This window comes from Orcinus orca, chromosome 9 (assembly GCF_937001465.1).
Source record: "Orcinus orca chromosome 9, mOrcOrc1.1, whole genome shotgun sequence".
In the NCBI taxonomy this organism is placed as follows: domain Eukaryota; kingdom Metazoa; phylum Chordata; class Mammalia; order Artiodactyla; family Delphinidae; genus Orcinus; species Orcinus orca.
In genome coordinates, this window is record NC_064567.1 from 20,945,710 (window position 1) to 20,966,546 (window position 20,837).

Here is a 20,837-nt window from a genome sequence, read left to right on the forward strand (position 1 = left end):
TTTTGCAGGATTAACTAGGAAGCCCGGGGCTTTTCCCAGTGTATCCAAACTTTTTGGTGGAAGGGCTACAGGGATGGTGAGAGTTGGCGTTGGGGGTCACCCTCTTCCAAGGGGGGAAGGACAGTTTATCTTTGAGTAGAGAGGGAGGTGAGGAGAAGGCGGGAGTGGGGGAGCACATGTCCCAAGGAAGACAAGAGCTTCCCCACTAGAATAAGGCAGTTTCTGGAGGATTCAGCACATTTCTTTGCCCTCAGGGTACACTGGGAAGAACCCGGGCTTTGGGATCAGAAGATCAGAAGACATGCGCAGGACCTTGAACTCTTCCCTTCACAGGGAAAATTAAACTCTCTGATCTCCCTGTCAATTCTGTCCTCCGCAAAAGGAGAACGGTAACAATAACAACAACACCCCTACCAATGCAACAGCGGCGGGGAGAATACCTGCTCCCGTCCCTCCTCACAAGGTATACATGAGGATCGAGGTGAGCTGAGCACGTGGAGATGCTCTTACAACATAAACCAGAATATTCTGGCGGGTCGTCTTGCTTTCATTCATTGCACAGATATTTATTGAACAACTACCATGCTCTGGGCTCTGAAGTAAGCCCTGAGGATTCAATGATGAAAAAAATGGTACCCATGACACGTGTCCCTGTGGGTCTGTCTACTGTACCCCTTACTGCCCCTGGTCCTGCTAGCTATGGAACAGTGCAGGCTGCCTCTTTAGGCATCAGGGTCCTTATCTGATGTGGGAATTAAGTGACTTCATTTATATGAAGCGTCTCCATCTAACACCGTGCCTGTCACAGAAGGAGCGAACACTCAATAATCATTTTCTCCAGAAGGGCCCTTTAATGTCACACCTCTCTCTAAACAAGATTAGGATTCTTGTGCCCTGAGCTGAGTCACCAGCTAAAAGACCTCCCTTTGCCCACACCACCACCCCCAGCCCCATCAATGCAAGTGAAGGCAGCCCTCGGAACTCTGATGCATTCGTTCAGTCTTGGTGTGTGTGTGTGTGTGTATGTGTGTTCTTTGTGCCTTACCGCTCCAAATAGAACACGGTTGCTGGCAGGTAGGGACTCACTCACCAGCCTCTTCTCCTCCCCCACCGGGGAACCGGAAGTGACAGGCAAGCTGTCCATCGTACCAAGTCAGTGAGAAATCCCTCCCAACTCTAGTTCTATCGACTTTCTTTCTGGCTCACTACTGAAGTGTGAAGTGTTCTGACAGCACAGCAAGGAAGTGTCAGGAAATTCCTGCGACACTGAAGGTGAACGCAGGATAATTTAATAATCTAAGGAACATCCGCGACTCTGTTTTCTCAGACACAACGAGTCCAGGGGTAAAAATGGGCCACAGAGACTATAAACGGGCCAGTATTTTCCTGGCTCCGTGCTCCCAGGACCCACCCTCCTGGAGTCCCCGTCTATAACTAGGGAGCGTGCCATGTGAGAACACAGCTCTCCAGTCTGGCCACCCAACGTCCTTACAACCTGCCCTGGTGCCGGCCCAGACGGCACCTTTGTGCTAATTAGGAGAGGGCCCTCATGTTCTGGGCAGGTCACGTCCACACTGGCTTAACTTCCCAGGCTACGCAGTAGCCCTCCGGGTTCCTGCCGTGATGGCCGCTACTCCATGCTGTTGATGCTGCTGCAGACCGCGCTGCTCTCTGCCCGGATGGAGCCTCTGGCCATCGCAGCCTGGGCCACTGATGCTTCCTGCTCTCTCGGTGCCTAGCGTCTCTTTTTGCCTTTCTTTTCTTTGTGATTCAGCCCCCTCTGTATGGGAGCTGGGCCACAGCACAGCCTTGGAAACAGATATTTGTTGGCCTCAGAATTGAAACTTCTCTCTGGCCTTGGCCTGTTGTTGTAGAACCTGAGAGATGTGCATGATTCTATCCTCCCTTAGGACGAGTTTCCTGCCAGGAGGCTCCCGGACTCTCACGCAGGTAAAGGCCTCTCTTTATTCAACCTGGGTCCTAGTGGAGACCCAGTCTGACTACCGGCAAAGCCAGGCTCAGAGTCGCTAGGGCTTTAGTCTAACTGCCTTCCATGCCTGCAGACCCACCTGTAGTGCCTCTGTTGAATCCCTACTGTGATAGATAGGTCCTCCTGGGGGCATCCATATGATCTTTTAAATTGCTTTCACTGCTAGAAAGTTCTTCCTGTGTTCATTTGACACATCTTTATAGAAGCCATTCCTAAGTCCCAGGCCCAGCCCTTTATTCTGGGGACAGGCCAGGTGGGGTCTCTGCTCACACAGAGCTTAAGTTTAAGTTGGGTGGGGGGGGGGGAGGTAGAAAACACAGAGCATACAAATGATAATGAGATGGTTGAAGAAAACCGAGCTCCACAATGAGGAAACTCCAGGGGGCAGAGGGTGGTGCCTCTGAGGATCTTCAGGGTAGAGACCTGGGGACCAGAGGGGTCAACCACGGAGATGGTGAGGGCAGAGGCTCCCAGGGCAGAGCAAGGCTGGGAAAGGCCAGTGGGGCTGGAGCAGGCACTGGGAATGGACCTTTGCCTCCACTACACGAAGGAGGTAGGAGAGGTGGAAGGAAAGAAATGGGGACTCAGTCCTCACTTTACAAGGAATCCTTCCTTTTTAGAGCAAAAGCTGCCACCATCTCTACCAGCAACACAAACCTTCCGTCATCACCCCAACTCCCTCACGTGCAGCCGCTTCTCACCTCTCACCTGCTGATCCGTCTGCCCAGCACGCCCTTCCACCCCACCCCTCAGGCCCTGGAAAACTCCTCCTTAACCGATGAGATCCCGCTCAGAATTTCCTTCCTCTGAGAAGCTTTCCCAGACTCCCGCCTGCAGGCCGAGGCGACAGCTCTTGCCCGTCCTCCGAGGAGCTTTGTCCCCTCTGCCGGATGCTGAGACAGTGGGCTCAAGAGGCAGACCCAGCCAGCTTCCACCACACCAGCTGTGTGATGTGGGGTATTCATTTCCTAGGGATGCTCTCACAGAGGACCACAGACTGGGTGGCTTATTTTTATTTATTGTCTCTCAGTTCTGGAGGCCGGAAGTCTGAAATCAGGGTGTTGGTAATGCTGATTCTTTCTGAGGACTCTAGGGAAAACCTGTCCATGCCTCTCAACTAGCTTCCGGTGATGGCTGGTGGCCTTGGCCTTCCTTGGCTGGTAGATACATGACTCCAGTCTCTTCCTCTGTCTTCACCTGCCGTCTTCTCCCTGTGTGTCTATCTTCACCAGGTGCTCTCCTCTCTCTCTCCTCTTCTTAAAAGTATACCAGCCATATGGGCTTAAGGGCCCACCTATTCCAGTGTGAACTCATTTTAACTTACCTACATCTGCAATGACCCTATTTCCAAATAATGTTCCATTCTCAGATACTGGAGATTAGGTCTTCAACATATCTTTTTGGGGAACATAATTCAACCTATAACACCTGGGTTAAGTTTAAACTGTTTCCTCCTCTCTAAAACACATTAAAAAAGGATCTTCTGGGTGGGCTTCCCTGGTGGCACAGTGGTTGAGAGTCTGCCTGCCGATGCAGGGGACACGGGTTTGTGCCCCTGTCCGGGAGGATCCCACATGCCGCGGAGTGACTGGGCCTGTGAGCCATGGCCGCTGAGCCTGCGCGTCCGGAGCCTGTGCTCCGCAGCGGGAGAGGGCACAACAGTGAGAGGCCCGCATACCGCAAAAAAAAAAAAAAAAAAAGCATCTTCTGGGGCTTCCCTGGTGACGCAGTAGTTAAGAATCCACCTGCCAATGCAGGGCACACGGGTTCGAGCCCTGGTCTGGGAAGATCCAACATGCCACGGAGCAACTAAGCCCGTGAGCCACGACTACTGAGCCCGCGTGCCACAACTACTGAAGCCCACGCGCCTAGAGCCCGTGCTCCGCAACAAGAGAAGCCACTGAAATGAGAAGCCCGTGCACTGTGATAAAGAGTAGACCCTGCTCACCACAACTAGAGAAAGCCTGCGTGCAGCAGCAAAGACCCAACGCAGCCAAACATAAATAAATAAAATAAATAAAATTATTTAAAAAAAAAGAAAAGGATCTTCCTTCTAACGCGAGGATTAAATGAGCTAATGGTTATCTAAGGCTTGTCATGGCACATAATAAACCTTCAAAAAGGTAGCTGCTAATGTTAATAATAGCTGGCCGGTCCATTATGAGTTCTTCCAGGTAGACGTCATGTCTTATCCCTGTTTCTTTTCAACCCTCAGTATCTAACACAAAGTTTGTGCTCAAAAATTTTTGCTGTCTGAATGAGCTGCTGCCATTTTAAAGGCAATGTTAAGATCAAGGGAGTGATTTTGAACATCTCTGTCCCCATCAAAGAAAATGTATTGGGAGCATTAGGCAATGGTTCAAACTTTCTTGGATGAGTTTTCAATGAGCTCTGGATACCTAAAAGTCATCTCAAATTTTATCATATTATTAAATCAAAAAAATGCCTCCAAATGATTACCTCAGAATATCTTCAAATTATTCTCAAAAAGCCTTTTTAAAAAAATTCTGAGGGGCAGAAAGAAATATGTTAATTAATCTTTTAATTAATGCTTATCATACATAATATATGTCCCAGGGAAAACTTATGACGTAGCAATGCTGTTTTTTATGTGCTGCCTGTACATTTTATGGTTCACTCGGGCCCTTTGTGTAATCGATATGATCGGTGCTTTTATGTACATTTGTAAAACGCTTTGGAGCACAATTTTGTTGTTTTAAGTGATTATAAAGGTTTATGGTTCTTTGCTCTTATGACATCTCCAGTCATATCTGTCTTTTGAGGCCAAGTCTATTTCAGAATGTAACCTCCAACTGCAGCATTATTTTTATGGAGAAAATGTGATCTGCTTTACAATGACTCACTTTATGGTCAGTTTCCAGGGACAGAAAGTAGAGAAAAGTGATGAATTCTCTTTTAAAACTTACTTAAGGGCTTCCCTGGTGGTGCAGTGGTTGAGAGTCCGCCTGCCAATGCAGGGGACGCGGGTTCGTGCCCCGGTCCGGGAGGATCCCACATGCCGCGGAGCGGCTGGGCCCGTGAGCCATGGCTCCTGAGCCTGCGCATCCGGAGCCTGTGCTCCGCAACGGGAGGGGCCACAACAGTGAGAGGCCCGCGTACCGCAAAAAAAAAAAAAAAAACCAAACTTACTTAAGTCCACGCCACCTGCTCCCTTCACCTCCCTATCCCTCACTCCCCACCCCAGCCTGTCTCTGGGTGCAGGCTGGGTTAAGTGAAAGAGGATGCATCTCAACCCTAGGCCGAGTGGGAGCTCTTTCTGAGCAGGATTGAAGGTTTCTGTTATATTCATCTTGAGGTCCAGTTTCTATCACATAGTGGGCTTAGTAAATGTTGGATTTTAATTTATGGCCTGCTATATTATTGAATATCCCAGGCAAAGTCAATCCATAAAAAACATATATAATACATATTATGCATATATTACATAATTTAGCTATGACATATATATAGCTAATAAATATATACTTAATGCATATACACATATATGTCATATATATTATAGCGAAAACATGTTATTTTTTTCTTGCATAAAATATCTCTGGAAAAATACAAAAGAAAGGAATAACATTGGTGATCTGTAGGGAGGAGCGTGAGTGGCTGGCGGACTGGGTGAGGGGAGTAGTCACTATATTCCATTTAGACTTTTTTTTTTTTAACAGAGAACAGGAGTATTTATTTATTTATTTATTTATTTTTTAAATTTATTTATTTGTTTTGGGCTGTGTTGGGTCTTCGTTTCTGTGCGAGGGCTTTCTCTAGTTGTGGCAAGCGGGGGCCACTCTTCATCGCAGTGCGCAGGCCTCTCACTATCACAGCCTCTCTTGTTGCGGAGCACAGGCTCCAGGCGCGCAGGCTCAGTAGTTGTGGCTCACGGGCCTAGTTGCTCCGTGGCATGTGGGATCTTCCCAGACCAGGGCTCTAACCCGTGTCCCCTGCATTAGCAGGCAGATTCTCAACCACTGCGCCACCAGGGAAGCCCCTAGACTTTTTGAATCATGTGAATTGTTACCTATTCCAAAAAATGTTTTAAGTTCATCTATGTCCAGAATCGATAGCTAGATATGCATTAAAAATATATTTATTTATTTGGTTGCCCCGGGTCTTAGTTGCGGCATGCAGGATATTCGTTGCCGCGTGTGGGATCTTCGTTGCTGCGGGTGGGACCTTTAGTCGCAGCATGCATGCGGGATCTAGTTCCCTGACCAGGGATCGAACCCAGGCCCCCTGCATTGGGAGCACGGAGTCTTAACCACTGGACCACCAGGGAAGTCCCTAGATATGCATTTTTTGCCCTTGGTGATGTGTCTCTTCATAAAGCCATATGTTAAGGGTGCACAGAGGATTTCCCAGTTATGTCATAAACGTCTAAAAGTCTAGGATTACCACTTTCACTCATTCTTTATCCTCCAAGAACCCAACTAAGTGTGCTTCTCGCCCTGGTTCCCAGAATTGCTTCAGACAGAAGCCACCACCTTAGTGTTCATCATTGTTTTAATCTGTGAACATTCGTGGAGGCTCTTCTAGGAGATGGGGAGGCGGCAATGGATATAAGGTGACATCCTCCCTCTAAAGCAAGGGCAGAGGTGCGGGCGTGGGTGGGACGGACTCAGGTGCCACCATTTACCATAGTTTGGCAAAAGCCCAACAACGGTGTGAATGAAGTACCACAGGGGAGAAGAACTCAGAACACAGGCTTCATAGATGGGGCGCTTTTGAGCCTTGAAGTATAGAGGATGGTCAGGTAGAAACAGCTTTCACTGGAGGGGCGCATCTCTTCCCACTCGCTGAGCAGAACGGTTAAGAGCACGTGCAGTTGACGGCTCGGGGTTTTGAAGCCAAGCCCTGTCACTTACTAGTTGACTGCCTCTGGGCAAGTTATTAATGTTGTTTTCTTAAGTGTAAAATAGGAAGAAAATAGTTCCTTCCTCACACGTTTGTTGCAAAACATTAAATTAGAGGTTGCTTGCAAAGTACTTCAAACACGGCTTGGCACAAAGTAAGTGCTCAACAAACCTTAGTTATATAATTGTAATTACTGAGTTTACCTGGCGCAGGAAGAAGATATCTTCAAGGACTGAGTTCCGGGTTAGAACTCTGGGCAGTTCCAGGCTCACAGACTCTCAATGGCCAGGGGAGTCCCCATGTGTTCAGTGCCTCATAGTTCCTAAGGAAAACCTCGCTGCCTTGGGGGGACTTTTGTTTTCAAAAGTGGAGAGGAAAACGTTGATGGGTTACTGGAGGAAAATGAGGAGACTGAGCTCGGGGGTGGTCCTCAGTGTTGAGGCCTGGGGCTTGGGAATGTGGGGCATTGGGCAGAAGGGGGAAGCCTAGGGGCCTAGGTCTGTGTATTCAGTAACAGTTAGAACACAGCACTCAACAGCTGCAGAGACAATGCAGCCTTTTGATCCTGTACGAGGTGATTGCTATTAGAAAGGCCCTCTTAGTCATCAGAAGGTGAAAGGGTATGATTTTTGTGAAAGATGGACCCCAGAGAGATGTTCTGACTAACCTTGGACCCAGGCTTTCCTCTGAAGAATCTGAAGTATTTTACCCAGTAAGCTCACAGCCTAGATAGAGCTCAGAGGCCAGGACTCCTTGGACACAGCGACTGTGAGAGCCTTCCTGAGAGGTGAGGGAAGCTGTGAAATTCACTCTCCTGGGACTCCCTGTGAAAGGAAGGGGAGAAAGCTGCTTTATTCAGAAGCAACTAGGTACAGTCCTACCTTGAGACAGAGGGACGAACCTCCGGGTCTTGGCCCTCACACCCTCCTACATCCGTCACTATCTCTGGGTCTAGGGGTTGGACCCAGGGCTCTGCTAAAAACAGCACAGAAAGTGCATCTATAAACTGTCCCCCAAGGGTTCAAAGGTTTAAAACAATCTTGAGGCGCTCCGTGATATAACATGGAGTGTTCATTCCTGGAGTTAAAATGATTTGCCACATCAACCTGTGCAAAGTCCAGGAAAGACTGATTAAATAATAATAATGAGAAATAGCTACAAAGAGGTTTGTATTTTAATGAGAAATAGCTACAAAGGTTTGTATTTTTCAAACTGCAACAACTTTTGCCTCCAGAGTTTTGAAGCAACTCTGAAAAGGAGTTAGGGCTGATTTTTTCCTCCCATTTTGCAGATAAGGAAACTAACACTTCCTGATCAGAGAGTTTCCTGATATCATGAGCTAGTTGATGATAAAACAAACAATAGAAATACAATTTCTGTTTTAAAATTACCTCTGGAATTTGATTCATTTACCCAACCAGTCTTTATTGAGTACCTACTATGGCCAGGCACCGTGCTAGGCGCTGGGATGTAAGAGTGATCACAGAGAGTGCAGCTAGGGAGCCCAGAGCCGCACACAGAGACATAAATCTAGAAATGCACGAAGCACCCCTGCTGTGAAGGAAGAGGACCCAGGAGAGTACTCTTTAAACTCTAGGATTCTCTGAACGTGGGATCTTATTCAAGCCTCCGAAGAAATGATTGTCAGGATTCTTTCCAATTTGAGCAGAGGGATTTGCGCTGTCTCCCTGCTGCACGGGTCAGACCCTACAACCCCGGCTGTGCACTCTGAGTGTGTAAGTGTTATCAGAATGCTCTGGTAACAGGGAAGAACAATGCTTCAGAGGTTGATGAGGTCATGGGAACCTCCAGAGCTACATCCCAGCCCCGCCGTTCGTCCATATCTGGCCAGCTTGTTTATCTTTGCAGGTCTGCAACCCTGTCCCTGTAGTTTTAGTCACCTCTTTAGCGAGGAAGAAGGACACCTGGGCTAGATACCTTTTCCCTAGACCTAAGTCCCTGTAAATGGAGTGTGTCCCCCAAGAGCAGGAGTAATAATGGGGTTGGATAAACCTGGGTTTTATGAATCAAGCTACCAGGAAGAGTGGATAAAAACCTTTAACAAATACCAACCAGTTAAAGCAGTTTAGAAGATCCTTCGGAATGAGAAAGAGAGAGTTGGGGAGCAGTGGTATAAAAACACTGTGGGCGGTACAGCAATTCTGACTCTTTCAGATGGAGCAAGCAGCCCAGAGACGTGAAGAATCTGGTGATTAAATGAAAAGTTCTTGCACGTGTTTAACTTAAATGCAGGGCGTGGTCTACGGCTCATGTGTATCGTATAATGAGGTTTCAGTAACTGAAAACTGTAAGGCTAAATCCATGCCAATTTTTATTTGAATTGGGCAGGCTTTCTGGGGATACAGGGAGCGTGGGTTTTCTTTTTGTTTTTTTTTGTTTTTTTTTTGCGGTACGTGGGCCTCTCACTGTTGTAGCCTCTCCAGTTGTGGAGCACAGGCTCCGGACGCGCAGGCTCAGCGGCCATGGCTCACGGGCCCAGCCGCTCCGCGGCATGTGGGATCCTCCCGGACAGGGGCATGAACCCGTGTCCCCTGCATCGGCAGGCAGACTCTCAACCACTGCGCCACCAGGGAAGCCCGGGAGTGTGGGTTTTGACAAGTGCAGGAGGGGTCGCGTGGTGAACCAATCATTTCCTGAAATGAGAAAAACACGCACTGTATGTTTTAGATTGCTCCTAGGACAGATATTTCATCTTAACAATGTTTATGAGACACAGCAGGCAAAATTATAGTGCAATAAATATCACTATTCATTCACGTATGTATTCACTCTCTGAATAGTGTGATGGTTTCAGGAGTCAGGCTGCTGGATTTGAATCCTGACTCCACTACTTAATATCTGTGTGATTTTAGACCAGTTACTTAATTTCCATGAACGCCTCAGTTTCCTTATCAATACAATGGGATCCATAACGGCACCTCACGAGGTTGCTGAAAAGACTAAATGAGGCTGTGCATGTAAAACCCCTAGCTCAGTGCTAGCACGTGTGGTAAGGATCAACAAACTCTAGATATTACTCACATTGTTTTTATTATCAAAAGCCAACTTCAGCCATGCTGAGTAGAGCATTGACACACAAAGTGAGGTTCTTGCCCTCAAAGAAAAAACTCATGGTGTATGTGTATATAGCTCACAAAAAACATGTGAAATTAGACAGTGAATTAAGGTACTAACTCCAGGCCAGGGGAACAAAGAGGAGGAAGTGATTATGACTTGAGAGGTAGGGAACAGATCTGAATTTCCTGCACCACATCTGAGCCTTCAAACACTGACAGGTGGAAAGTAGGTTAATTCCAGGCACCAGGAGAAGCAAAGGCAGAGACTTGAGCATGACAGCGAGTGTCACAGTTGAATCTAAAGAGCCTTCTCCCTCTCGGTGGGAGAAGATGGGAAGGTTAGTTCGGCCAGAATTTGGAAGCCTTGGAGGCTGGGTTTAGGAATTTGGGCAACAGGAAAGCAGACAAGAGCTTGAACAGGTGAGGGACAGGATCTATGACAACTGATTCCAAGGATAACACTCTGGTGGCAGGTGGAGGGAAGGCAGGAGAGGAGGGAGGAGATAAGATGCTGAACCAGGGACCGCCAAGGGTACAAAGCAGAACCAGACACAGCTCCTTCCTCCAGGAGCTCGGGGCTTACGGGGGAAATTAGACACACACGGGTCAACATCCTGAGAGGAGGGACACGAAAAAAGCGACATCTACCTTCAGGTGGTTGCAGGGAAATAAGGTGTTGATTTCCTCATCTGCAAAATGGATTAACGGTAATATATTTACCTCTCCGCATTGTATGAGGATTAAATCATGTGAGGAGAGTAGTGTTAGCACATGCCCAGAATTCAGGCAGAGCTCCATGCAGTCCTACTCAAGCACACATTCTGGCCCTGGTCAGCCTCCAGGTAGAAGTTAACTCGTGCTGGTTTATTGCACCGAGCAGAGGAATTAGCAGAAGGGGGAAGGATGGTCAGGGGGTAAGTGGGAGATGTGACTGGAAAGCAGGTTGGGCACACGGATCAGGAAGAGTGAGCCAAAACCCATGCCCCGGGCTGCTTTGATTTCAACTTAATTAGGAATTGATTCTCATCTCCCTCCCCCAGCCCCATCTCCTCGGCACATCACCTTTTGTTCCTGCCATGGGACCTGTGGCTTTTTGACCCAGCTGCGTGAGTGTGGATACCTCATGCCCAGGCCATGGTCTATGTTAGAGCAGTGGCTGGAGTTCTAGACAGGATCTGGAACCAATGCTGTTTACCAGCTGTGTGAGCGGGAACACGTGAGCTCAACTCTCCAGGCCTCAGTTTTCTTCCCATGTGATGAGGGTGTTGGGCCCATGATCTGGACCATCCACTGAGCCCCAGGCTGTCTCTGAATCTGAGGTGTTTGGGAATCCCGAAGATCATGGTTAGGTGCTAAGCCCTGTCTTGAGGGCCCCTCGTACGAGCAGCTCCATTGCATTTGATGAGGAGAGACACCCTGATTTTGTGACCCCCAGCCCTGGCCTGCGTGGAGGCAGCCATGGTGGGAAAACCTGCTGTTCTGGGGCACAACCTGCTTTTCTGCTCCAGAATGAGGGCTTCTGAGCGGGGAAATGTCTGCTAAAGAGCAGCAACAGGACAGAGCACAGAGTAATTGTCCTGTTGCCCCTGCTCTTCACAGGCGAGGCGGGCAGTGGAGCAGCTCTTTTGTGGACACAAGGCCATGACCCTCCATTTATTGAGTGTCAACGAGGCATTATGCACTCCCTCACATTCTCACGGTGATTCTGCAAGATTCATGCTATTATTTGTTTTATAGAGGAGGAGGCTCCGACTCAGAGAGGTTAAGTAAAAGCCCAAGGTCACACAGCTATTAAATCACAGCACAAAGATTCAAATTCCAGCTGACTCACTCCAAGGCCATTTGTCATCTGCTGTGACAGAGAGTGTCCCAATCCCCCAGCTTCAGCAACGAAGTTCCTTTGCCTGAGATCAGTCCTTCCATCTCTGCTTCACATCCCATCTCCTGTAACTTCTCCCTTTCGACTGGCTTCTTCTCTCAGCTCACACTCACGGGCATCTCTCCAATGTTACAGTGAACCAATACACACAAACCTTTCCCTCGACCTTATGTGTTCCCTCCTTCCTTTCACACCCACACTCAATGCCTCTCTTTCCTCATCTCCAAAGACTCCCCCAAGTTATTGCACGTCATTAAAATCACTCTGGGTGAAATTCCCAGTGACCCTCTCATTGCCAGATTCAATCAGCAGATTTCAGTTTTTGCAGCAGGTGACACTAGACCACCTTCTTCTTACTAAAACACCCTCCTCCCTCTGTTTCCATGGCACCCTTCTCTCTTGGTTACCTCCTAGGCAGCTCCTCATTCCCTGTCTCTACTTCCTCGGCCCGTTCCGTGAATTTTGCAAGGCTCTGCCTCCAGCCTCTTCTCACTGCCCAGCATCCCAGGATAATCATCCTCTTTCATGGCTACAACCCCTGCCTGCACGGGGATGGTTCTCCAATCTCTATTTCCTGTCCTGACCTCAGATCTGAGCTTCAATGTCACAGATATAACTTCTAGACCTGGCCCCGGAGCGCCCCATGGGTCTTCAGAGTCAACACGTTCAAAGTGGGACTCATCATTTTCTACTTCCAAACTTGCTTCCATGTTCTCCAGCTCAGTTAGTGACATTCAACCTTGGCCCTCAGATAATCCATGCAGTAACCCAAGTGGGAAGCCTAGACCCCTAGACTCCTTCCACGGCTCCATGCCTTCAACACACTACACACGCCACGTGACACAGCACGTCCACATCCAGCGTGTCACTAAGTCCTATCAATTCTGACCACCAAATACCTCTTGTATCAGGCCCTGTAACCGAACGCACAACAGCCAATAAATTGAGGGGCAAGCTTTGCAGAGAAGAAAGATGCTTTATTCAGAAAAGCTGGCAATCTGGGGAGAAAGTGGACTTGTATCCAGAGACCAACTCCAAAGATTCTGTTCAGCCATGACAATTTTTAAAGGGGAAACAATCTCAGTTAATCATTAAGGCAGGAGGTCAGATTCTCCGTCACCTTTCCATTGCACGCAGGCCTGCTGGCTTCTCCCCATCTTCCTTGGGACTGTCTTGCCCACGTGATCCGTCTGCAATTGGATGTTCTCTTGCCCTCGTGGTCCACCTGCAAATTTACTAAGGGGAAGCTGGGGGTAGAGAGTCAGTCATTCTTTAACTACTTAATTCTTCATTCTTATTCCTTCTAATCCAGGAAAGGAATCAACAGGTTAGGTAAGGCCTTGTGTATGTTTAGAAAAGCAGAAATCAGGAACTTAGTCAAATGTTGCCTAACGATCTCATCTTTATGATTAAGGTCTAACGAAAATAAGGGATGAACAAACAAAAAAGAGGCAAAGGAGCTGCTTACAGCCCCTCCTCTTTTTTCCCACTGCCATTGTCTGAGCTCAGGCCCTTCAGGGACAGGTGCCTTAGCCTCCCAAAGCACTGTGCTCACCTCCAGTCTCGCATCTGCCCCCTGAGCCTTCAGTCCACGACAGCTAGAATGATCCTGCTCACTGGAAAGCTGGTCTTGTCTCTTCCAGCTTATGACCCTTTGGGGATTCTCCATTGTCTAAGGATCTCACCTCACCCACCTCTCCAGCCTCATCTTCCATCCCTGCCTGCAAACCCTGCACTCTACTTAGGGCAAAACACCTGCCTACAGTTCTCAGGTCCCCTCTTCACTTTCACATGTTGCTCCACCTGCCCAAAGTGCTGTCGCTTTTGTTCTTCCCCTGGTGAAGTCCTACTCCTTCTCCAAGACCCTGTTTCCTCCTCAGGAGCCGTCCCTGACGTCCCCAGGTGGAGCTGAGCCTGTCCTGCTCTCTGCCTCCCATATGCCTGCTCATGACACTTGTTACAGCCTCTACTGCACCTCAGTTATGTTTGTGTACAGGTGTTGCTTCTCCCCTGAGAGAGTGGAAGCTATAGCATCCGCGTTTGCATTCTCAGCACTGTGTACAGGGCCTGGCATTCTGTGCTGTCAGAGTAGATGCTGTTGAATAATAATAGGTAAGTGTAAAAAAAAAATAATAATTATAGGTAAGTGTATGACTTTGGGGAGAGGTGCCCAATTTGAACCTCAGCTGATATTCATAGAATCACAAAACTTGGCAGTCAGAGATAAAGCCCAGGGTTGGAGATAAAATTCAACCACTTCTTTATCTATTCAGCCTTTGGGTATTGAGCAACTTCTTGGGGGCGAGCACCACTGTACTGGGCACTGAGATTCCAAGAGGAAAGAAATGCCATCCTGGGCCCCCAAGGAACTCAGAGGTCAGAGATCAGAAAACCAAAGTGAGAGCATCCTTGCCACCTTATGAACAGTGATGTGGCCCCAGGATGGATACGTGGGCTTTTAGTTTTTATTGGGGGATGTGGTGCCTGGAGGCTCTGTCCCACCCCTAGATGTAGATGTTGTGGTTGGAGATTAAAGTTATTAAGGATGAGAGTCAGGAGAACTTTATCAAACCTGCATTTAAGGATGAGTCAGCAACATCACCAGATTGCAGGTGAGGCCAAGTATCATGACTGCTCGCTCTGATAGCAACCAGGGGAAAAACCACAGTTTTGAAACCTGTGCCGTAGATTCCCGTGTAATACCTACCAGTTGGCATTCATGTTTGCATTCAGTATCTACATCTGTATCTGTATCTATATGATGTGATGTGCTGTTCCGGGTGGTCTGAGGAAGTAGGTGGATAAGAGAGACCCCACATTAAGAAGTTGAAAGCATCTGTCAATGTCATAAAAGACAGAGCTGAGGAACTGTCATCAACTGTAGAAGAAAGTGGACAGGAAAACTAAATGCAATGTGGGATCCTGGATGACTTCCTGGGCCTGAAAAAGTACGTGAGAAAAAAAGGTTACAAAATTTGATTGAGGTCTTAAATTAGTAAATAGTATTGAATTGATGTTAATTTTTAACAATTTGGTCATTGTGTCATGTTTTCTTCAGATGCTAACCTTAAAGGAAGCCATGTAAAGGGTATACAGGAACTCTCGTAGTCTTCTTGCAACTCTCTGTAAATCTAAAATTATTTCAAAATAATATGTTAATAAATATAATTGTCTAAAGCAAAAAAAAAGTTGAAAGTCTCCTAGGGGAGCTAATGCATGCACACATATAAGCAAAATGTAATAAATCTCAGAAGGATTGTGGACTAGCATCTACAAAGTGCTTTGAGTTTTGACTATAAACTCAGGTGTTCTGGGCCAGTGAACTAGCGAGTGGGAGTGCTATGTTAAAGGGGGTCCAGGGCACAGGCCAGGTACCTGGGGCAGTTCTGCTCACTGACCACAGGTGATCTCTAAGCCTGGCCAGCCTCATTCCTGAAAGCTCCATCTGCATCGGGTGGGAGGATGATGGGGTGCTGCTGGCTACGGGGGAGGGTCCAGCGCATCTCTGATTCTGCTAAGTCTCCAGCTACAAAGAGCTGCCCCTTTCTATGCTTGGATGTCTGCTCTCATTTTAATTTTGCACAATCTGGTAATGGGACCAACCCCAAATCATGTGAATTTGAAGTATACACTCTCCCCTTGCAAAGTTAACATGATCATTTCTAGATTTTTGGAGCAGTTGATTGAGTGCAAAACACTTAAAATCAGAGAGCACACAATACAAAAAATGTTAAATCCCAATTTTTTAGGCGTATTGCTTGGTTTCAGAAAGAGAAACAAGCCCTCTTGTTGGCATGGATATTTAGAACAGTACCAAAAAACAACAAAGATAGTCACACACACATACATCCCACAGTACTTATAGGGAACACACTGTCTTTCCCATATGCGGCACGGAAAACGGGGCCAGAATGATCCTGCAGAAACTTCCTGATGAAAACAGGCAAGTCAGCCATTCCCAAGCCTGAGCCTGCTGCCGCGGAACCCCAACCAGGGCACCAGCGCTTTCTTCGCTGCTCCAAAGATGCTGTGCCTTTCCGGCAGCGCCAGCGTGTAGCCCACTTAAGGGGCTCAAGGAGTCCACGGTCTCTGATAAGGGGCTGGGTCCTGAAGACGCCCCTTCTTTCCCCCCACCCCCCGACCCATCTGGCAGAAAGACTCCAAATTATCAATGCAGGAGTCACGTGAGAGCCAAATCCTGGCGCCCCCCCCAAGAGTTAATCACCCCTCCCCCCTCTGGGTCTGCTTCCCTTTCTCCGGCGCCACCCTTGCGCCTCCTCCGCAGGGGGTTCCAGGCTCTGCATCCTTCCAGCAGCTTTTGAAAAACAAAACAAAACAAAACGAAAAACAGAGGGGGTACTTCTTTGTTCTTTCACCGGGTTTCCTCGGTTTACGGAGTTCAATTCCCACCCCCATCTCAGGTCGGCAAATTTCCCCTTCCAGTACTGGGAGCGCGAGCCGCTTCATTCCCGGACACTTTCTATGTTCCTGGTCCTGTGCTAAGCGCTCGTCCTGCATTTTATCTTAGTTAACTCTCATAGCAAACCCTCTGAGGTAGATGTTGTTATCCCTATTTTACAGACGGAAAGAGCTGAGGTACGTGGAGTCACTTGCCCAGGGTTTTACAACTAATAGATGAGCACAGCTAGGTTTTGAGCTCAAGTCGGTTTTGATCCCGACGCCCTAAATCCTTATTGCTATTCTTGATAGAGCGAGAGTCAGAACAACAGCTAATACTTACTGAGCGATTACTACACGTCAGGCACTGCGCCAAGTATGTCTCCAAATTATTGATACTTTCAGAAGCAGGCCTGACAGTTAGCAGTTATGTGATCTCGAGCAAGTTTCTTAAACCTCTTTTTCAGTCAGTTGCCTGCCTGCAAAATGAAGCCGAAAACATGGCTGTTGCGGAGAGTAAATGAATTAATATATGCAAAGCACTTAGAACTCAAAGTGGCACATATTAATCCCTCAAAAATTTGTCTTTTTTTAACCACCACCTCCATTCACAGGTGAGGTCGGTTCAGAGAGGTTAAGCCACTAATTAGTCCAGATTGCAGGGTGCAGACCCTACGGCGCAGACCTGCTCAGAAGGCCCGCCCGCAGGTGAGTTGCACCTGGCAAGTGGGAGACGTGCTTCTCAGGCTTTGCAGCAAAACGCGCTGCAGCCGGGAGGCCTGGAATGCTCCTGGGGGCCTCCTAGCTCCGGATCTGGGCGAAGAGGACTCCGGCAGTGAGGGGGGTCCCGCCAGAGCCCCTCAGAAGAACGGCGGGCGACACCTGCGCTCCCGGCGGGCGGCCCCGCGGGCAGGGGGCAATCCGGCGCCGGGAGCCCCCCAGCTACCCCTCCTCCCGGCGCTCACTCTCACACCCCCGCCCGCGCGGGGGCCGCCCGCCGGGAGCCGGGAGCCCGGAGCCCGCCGCCCGCCGCGCTCCCCCGCCCGCCGCGCGCCAGGGCGGAGTTTCCTCCTCTGCTCATTGTTCTCCGCCCAGCACCGCCCCGCCCGGCCCGCCACCCCGCCCGCGCGGTCCTGGGGGAGGGGAGGGGGCGGGGGCCGGCGCGGACGGGACCGGAGTCGCAGCAGCCGCCGGCAGGGCCGCAGCCGCGCAGACACCGCCCGCGACGCAGCCACCCGCCGCTCCTCTGCCGCCTGGCTCCGCGCCTCGGCCCGGCTCTGCCGCAGCGGCCGCGAGGAGGGGCCTGCAGAGCGCGACTCGGGAGTCTCGGGTCAGCGCCCGGCCGTCCGAGCCACCGCCAGGCCTCCCCGAGAGGCGCCCACGCTCCTGCCGCCCGGCCGCCCGGACCCTCCGCCAAGCCCGCAGCCACCTGCTCCGGGTCTGAGGCCAGGACACGATGCGCTTCGCGCTGGTGCTCTCAGCGTTTCTGCTGCTGCTGCCGCTGTCGCTCTCCCAGGATGGTGAGTGGTGGCTCGGGCTCCGCCAGGACCCGTGTCGTGCCCATGCACCCCCGGCCGGGCCCGCCGCTGGGAAACCCGCCGCTCCTCGTGGCGGGACCGGGAGCAGCCCCTACGCGCACCACTAGCTGGGGCCACACGCGGAGCCCTGACCTTGCACCATCCAAGCCCCTTCCTACCCCGAGAACGCCGCAGGTGCCGGGCTCCGAGCGTGGGTCGTCCGGGGCTCCCTGGGGTGGAGTGGCCGTGGATTGTGTTGGGGCAAACAGGGGCGCGCGGGCGCTGATTGGCTTTGCGGTCCTAGAGCGGGGACTTAAGGCACGGCGAGGCTCCACGCTTCCTCTGGACCCCCAGGGTCTGATCGTTCTTTTTCTCCGTGTTTGTCCCCGAAGCAGGTGACAAGCCTCCGGTAACAGCCCTCGTGGCTATATGTTTCGCGTTCGCAGAGAGGTTTTTCCAAGCATTGTGTGCCGGCTTAGCTCACCCGAGCCTGTGCTGGAGCAGATGGAGAGGGGGAGGGAGTAGGTCATCCACAATCCCAGACTCACCTGAGTGGGGTCCCTGCCTCCATGTCACCAAAGGAACAGCTCCCTTCTCAGTGCCTGGCCAGGAAGATGAGGTTCCCTTCCAGCCCCTTTGTAGAAGCAAGAACTTCTCTCATGAAACAGGCTTGGGCTGTGCCTTAGAAACCTCTCCCATATTTCTTACAAAGGTGAAAATCTAGGGGGACAGGTAGCGTCCCAAAGCGCCTAGGAACAGCTGCAGTCTCAGCCCCAGGAGAGAGATGCATTTCTTTCTTGCCCACCTGAGCAGGTGTCTGCAGGGAGAAAGAGTGATGTTTCCACTCTAGGGTCAGGAGGACTGTGGTGACAGCCCAGACAGGGAAGGGACCCTGCTGCTGGTAGGTGCTGCTGTTTGGGACTAAAGTCTTAGGGGAAGGATGGGGTGGGATGGCAGGACAGTCTCTTCTCTGTATCAGGGGGAACTTTGCTGATGGGAAGGGGCTGGAGCTCAGAGAGTGAGTAGGTTTGGGCATCCTCCGGTGGGCGGCCCTGTTACTTCACAGCCTGGTCTGACAGGGATGGGCACAGCCAGTGGGTGAAGGGTGTGCACCCCTGGAGGAGGGGTCGCAGTGTGAGGAACGGTCGGGACAGCTCTGAGGATGGCAGCCACCGCGGATTTGCACAGCCTGCGGGGCTGAGGAGATGCTGGATTGTGGCTGCTCTCCTCAGCCCTGCTCCCAGGAGGGCAGACTTCAATTTGGGCTCTGAGAACCATCGAGAAGGGAGATGGGCTGTGTCAGGAGGGATGTGCTATAGTTCCCAGTGCTTCTGAGCTTCAAGAGGCTGAGCTTGGAGGAGAGGGTGGAGGTTGTGGGACAGGAGTCCTGCTGTTTTGTCCTAAGAGGAGAGACTCCAGAGCCACCCACGGGAAAAGCTCCAAGCCCATCTCCCTGCTGGCTTCAAGGCTGGGACTGTCTTCCCTGGCATCTGCGTGCTGCCCCCAAACTCCGTCTCTTCCACAATCCCTCCTCAACACTAGCATGGGGCATGGCGCACGGTAGGAGCTTGGTATGTAGTAAACAAATACAGTAAAGAAAAAAGGAACCATAACCCTGCTTCTGCCCCCACCAGCAAGTCACCTGAGCCCAGGTGCCCAGTTTCTAAAATGCTATGACAATATGCAGTGATAAAGGGAAGTGCTCTGAAGCGTGTAAACCGGCAAGGGAGTATTACCGTTATTATTATTTGCATATATTGCGGCCAGAAAAGGCTGAAGGGCACAGGCTCGGTGTTTAGTGGCTATGGTAGATTTCACACTCTCCTACAGGGACCCAGTAAGGACTGCTCCATCTCTGCCCTTCTGTAGGTTGCAGTCATCTGGGATGATGAAACCCAAAACTGCTGGAATCCTGTGATTTAGTTCTAAGCAAGGTTTATAGTGGAGCAAAGGAATTATCCCCGACGGGGCCCTGGGAGCTTACCTGCTCCTATAGGTGGATCACACAGTCTACAGCATCAGCAGCATTCAAACCAGGGCCAACAGCCCATTAGACCCCTTTTCAGTGCTTTTTGGTTTGATATACGTTTGGTCAAACCATATGGCAAGTCGTACCTCTGAACCTGTTTCCTTATCTGTAAGATAGAAAGGGCAGAGGGACCTCTAGTTTCACTGTTATAACATTTCTGGGCTTTTGCTCGAAAGGACAGGCTGACTGATACTCTGTCTTCTGTGGGTCTGATCGAGTCATTTGATGGATGGATGAATCCTAGGCAAGGGAAAGGCAGCTTGAGGTGGTGGAAAACACTCAAACTTGGGATCAGACAGACCTGCATGACTGTAGACCAGACAGTGAACCTCTCTGAGTCTGTAAAAAATGACAAATCTCCACGTTGCAGGTTGCTCTGAAAATGAGAGATAACATACTGAGTTTGCCGTTGTGCACAACTCCATGGTCAGCTCAGAAAATCCTAGCTCTTATGATTAGTAAGTTATATGTGACTGATCAGGATTCTGCTAATGTTTGTGGGTGTCAGTTAATTGCTAGGTAGTGATAAAAACTGAAGCTTAAGTGCCACACAATGGGGGAAAGGGAGGCATGTGTGAGAAAGCCGTAAGATTTGGGAAGGGGCGATCTGGACGAGGTGAGGTGGGGTTATGCAGGGATTTTAAAATAAAAGGATCAGTGTGGAGTAGGAGACCCTTCCTAGGGTGGCCGAGGCGGAATGAATTCCAGGGTGTAGCGAAGACACAGGTCATAAGCTGGGGGCGTGATGGGGGTTCTTCAGATGGGTGTCAGTGAGCTGCAGGGGGACTTCGGGGAGGAGGTGAACTTTCAGAGCCTGGAAAGAACATTCCATGGGATGGGGTTAGGGGACGGTGGGTGTTCCTAGCGTGGTGCTGCTTGGGCATGGCTTTGAGGCAGGAGTGAGTAAGACATAGTGGGGCGGTACCAGGAGCAGACAGGTTTAAGCAGGCTGAGAAGAGGAGGAGAGGACGGGCTGGGAAGGATGAGCGAAGACTCCGAGAGACACCAGGTGGCAGCTTGGGCGAGAGCTGCAGGGTGTGGCCACCCAGGGAGGGGCAGAGGAGCGGAGCTTGGTGAGCCCGGG

General features: G+C 50.1%; 1 protein-coding gene and 1 long non-coding RNA gene across 2 annotated transcripts in view; one reads left to right on the forward strand and one right to left on the reverse strand.

Moving 5' to 3' along the window:
- Nucleotides 1-16,038: 16,038 nt before the first annotated feature.
- Nucleotides 16,039-17,776, reverse strand: LOC125965344 (uncharacterized). Its single transcript, XR_007479110.1, has 3 exons — nucleotides 17,637-17,776; nucleotides 16,551-16,686; nucleotides 16,039-16,124 (listed from the first exon to the last, which is right to left on the reverse strand). It is a non-coding gene; the product is annotated as an uncharacterized LOC125965344 (long non-coding RNA).
- PODXL (podocalyxin like) overlaps nucleotides 17,587-20,837 on the forward strand; it is a 42,021-nt gene continuing 38,770 nt past the window's right edge. Inside the window, exon 1 of the mRNA XM_033432435.2 lies at nucleotides 17,587-17,727. Within this exon, the coding sequence (XP_033288326.1) occupies nucleotides 17,664-17,727 (64 nt within the window). The 5' untranslated portion in view covers nucleotides 17,587-17,663. The remainder of the gene's footprint in view (nucleotides 17,728-20,837) is intronic.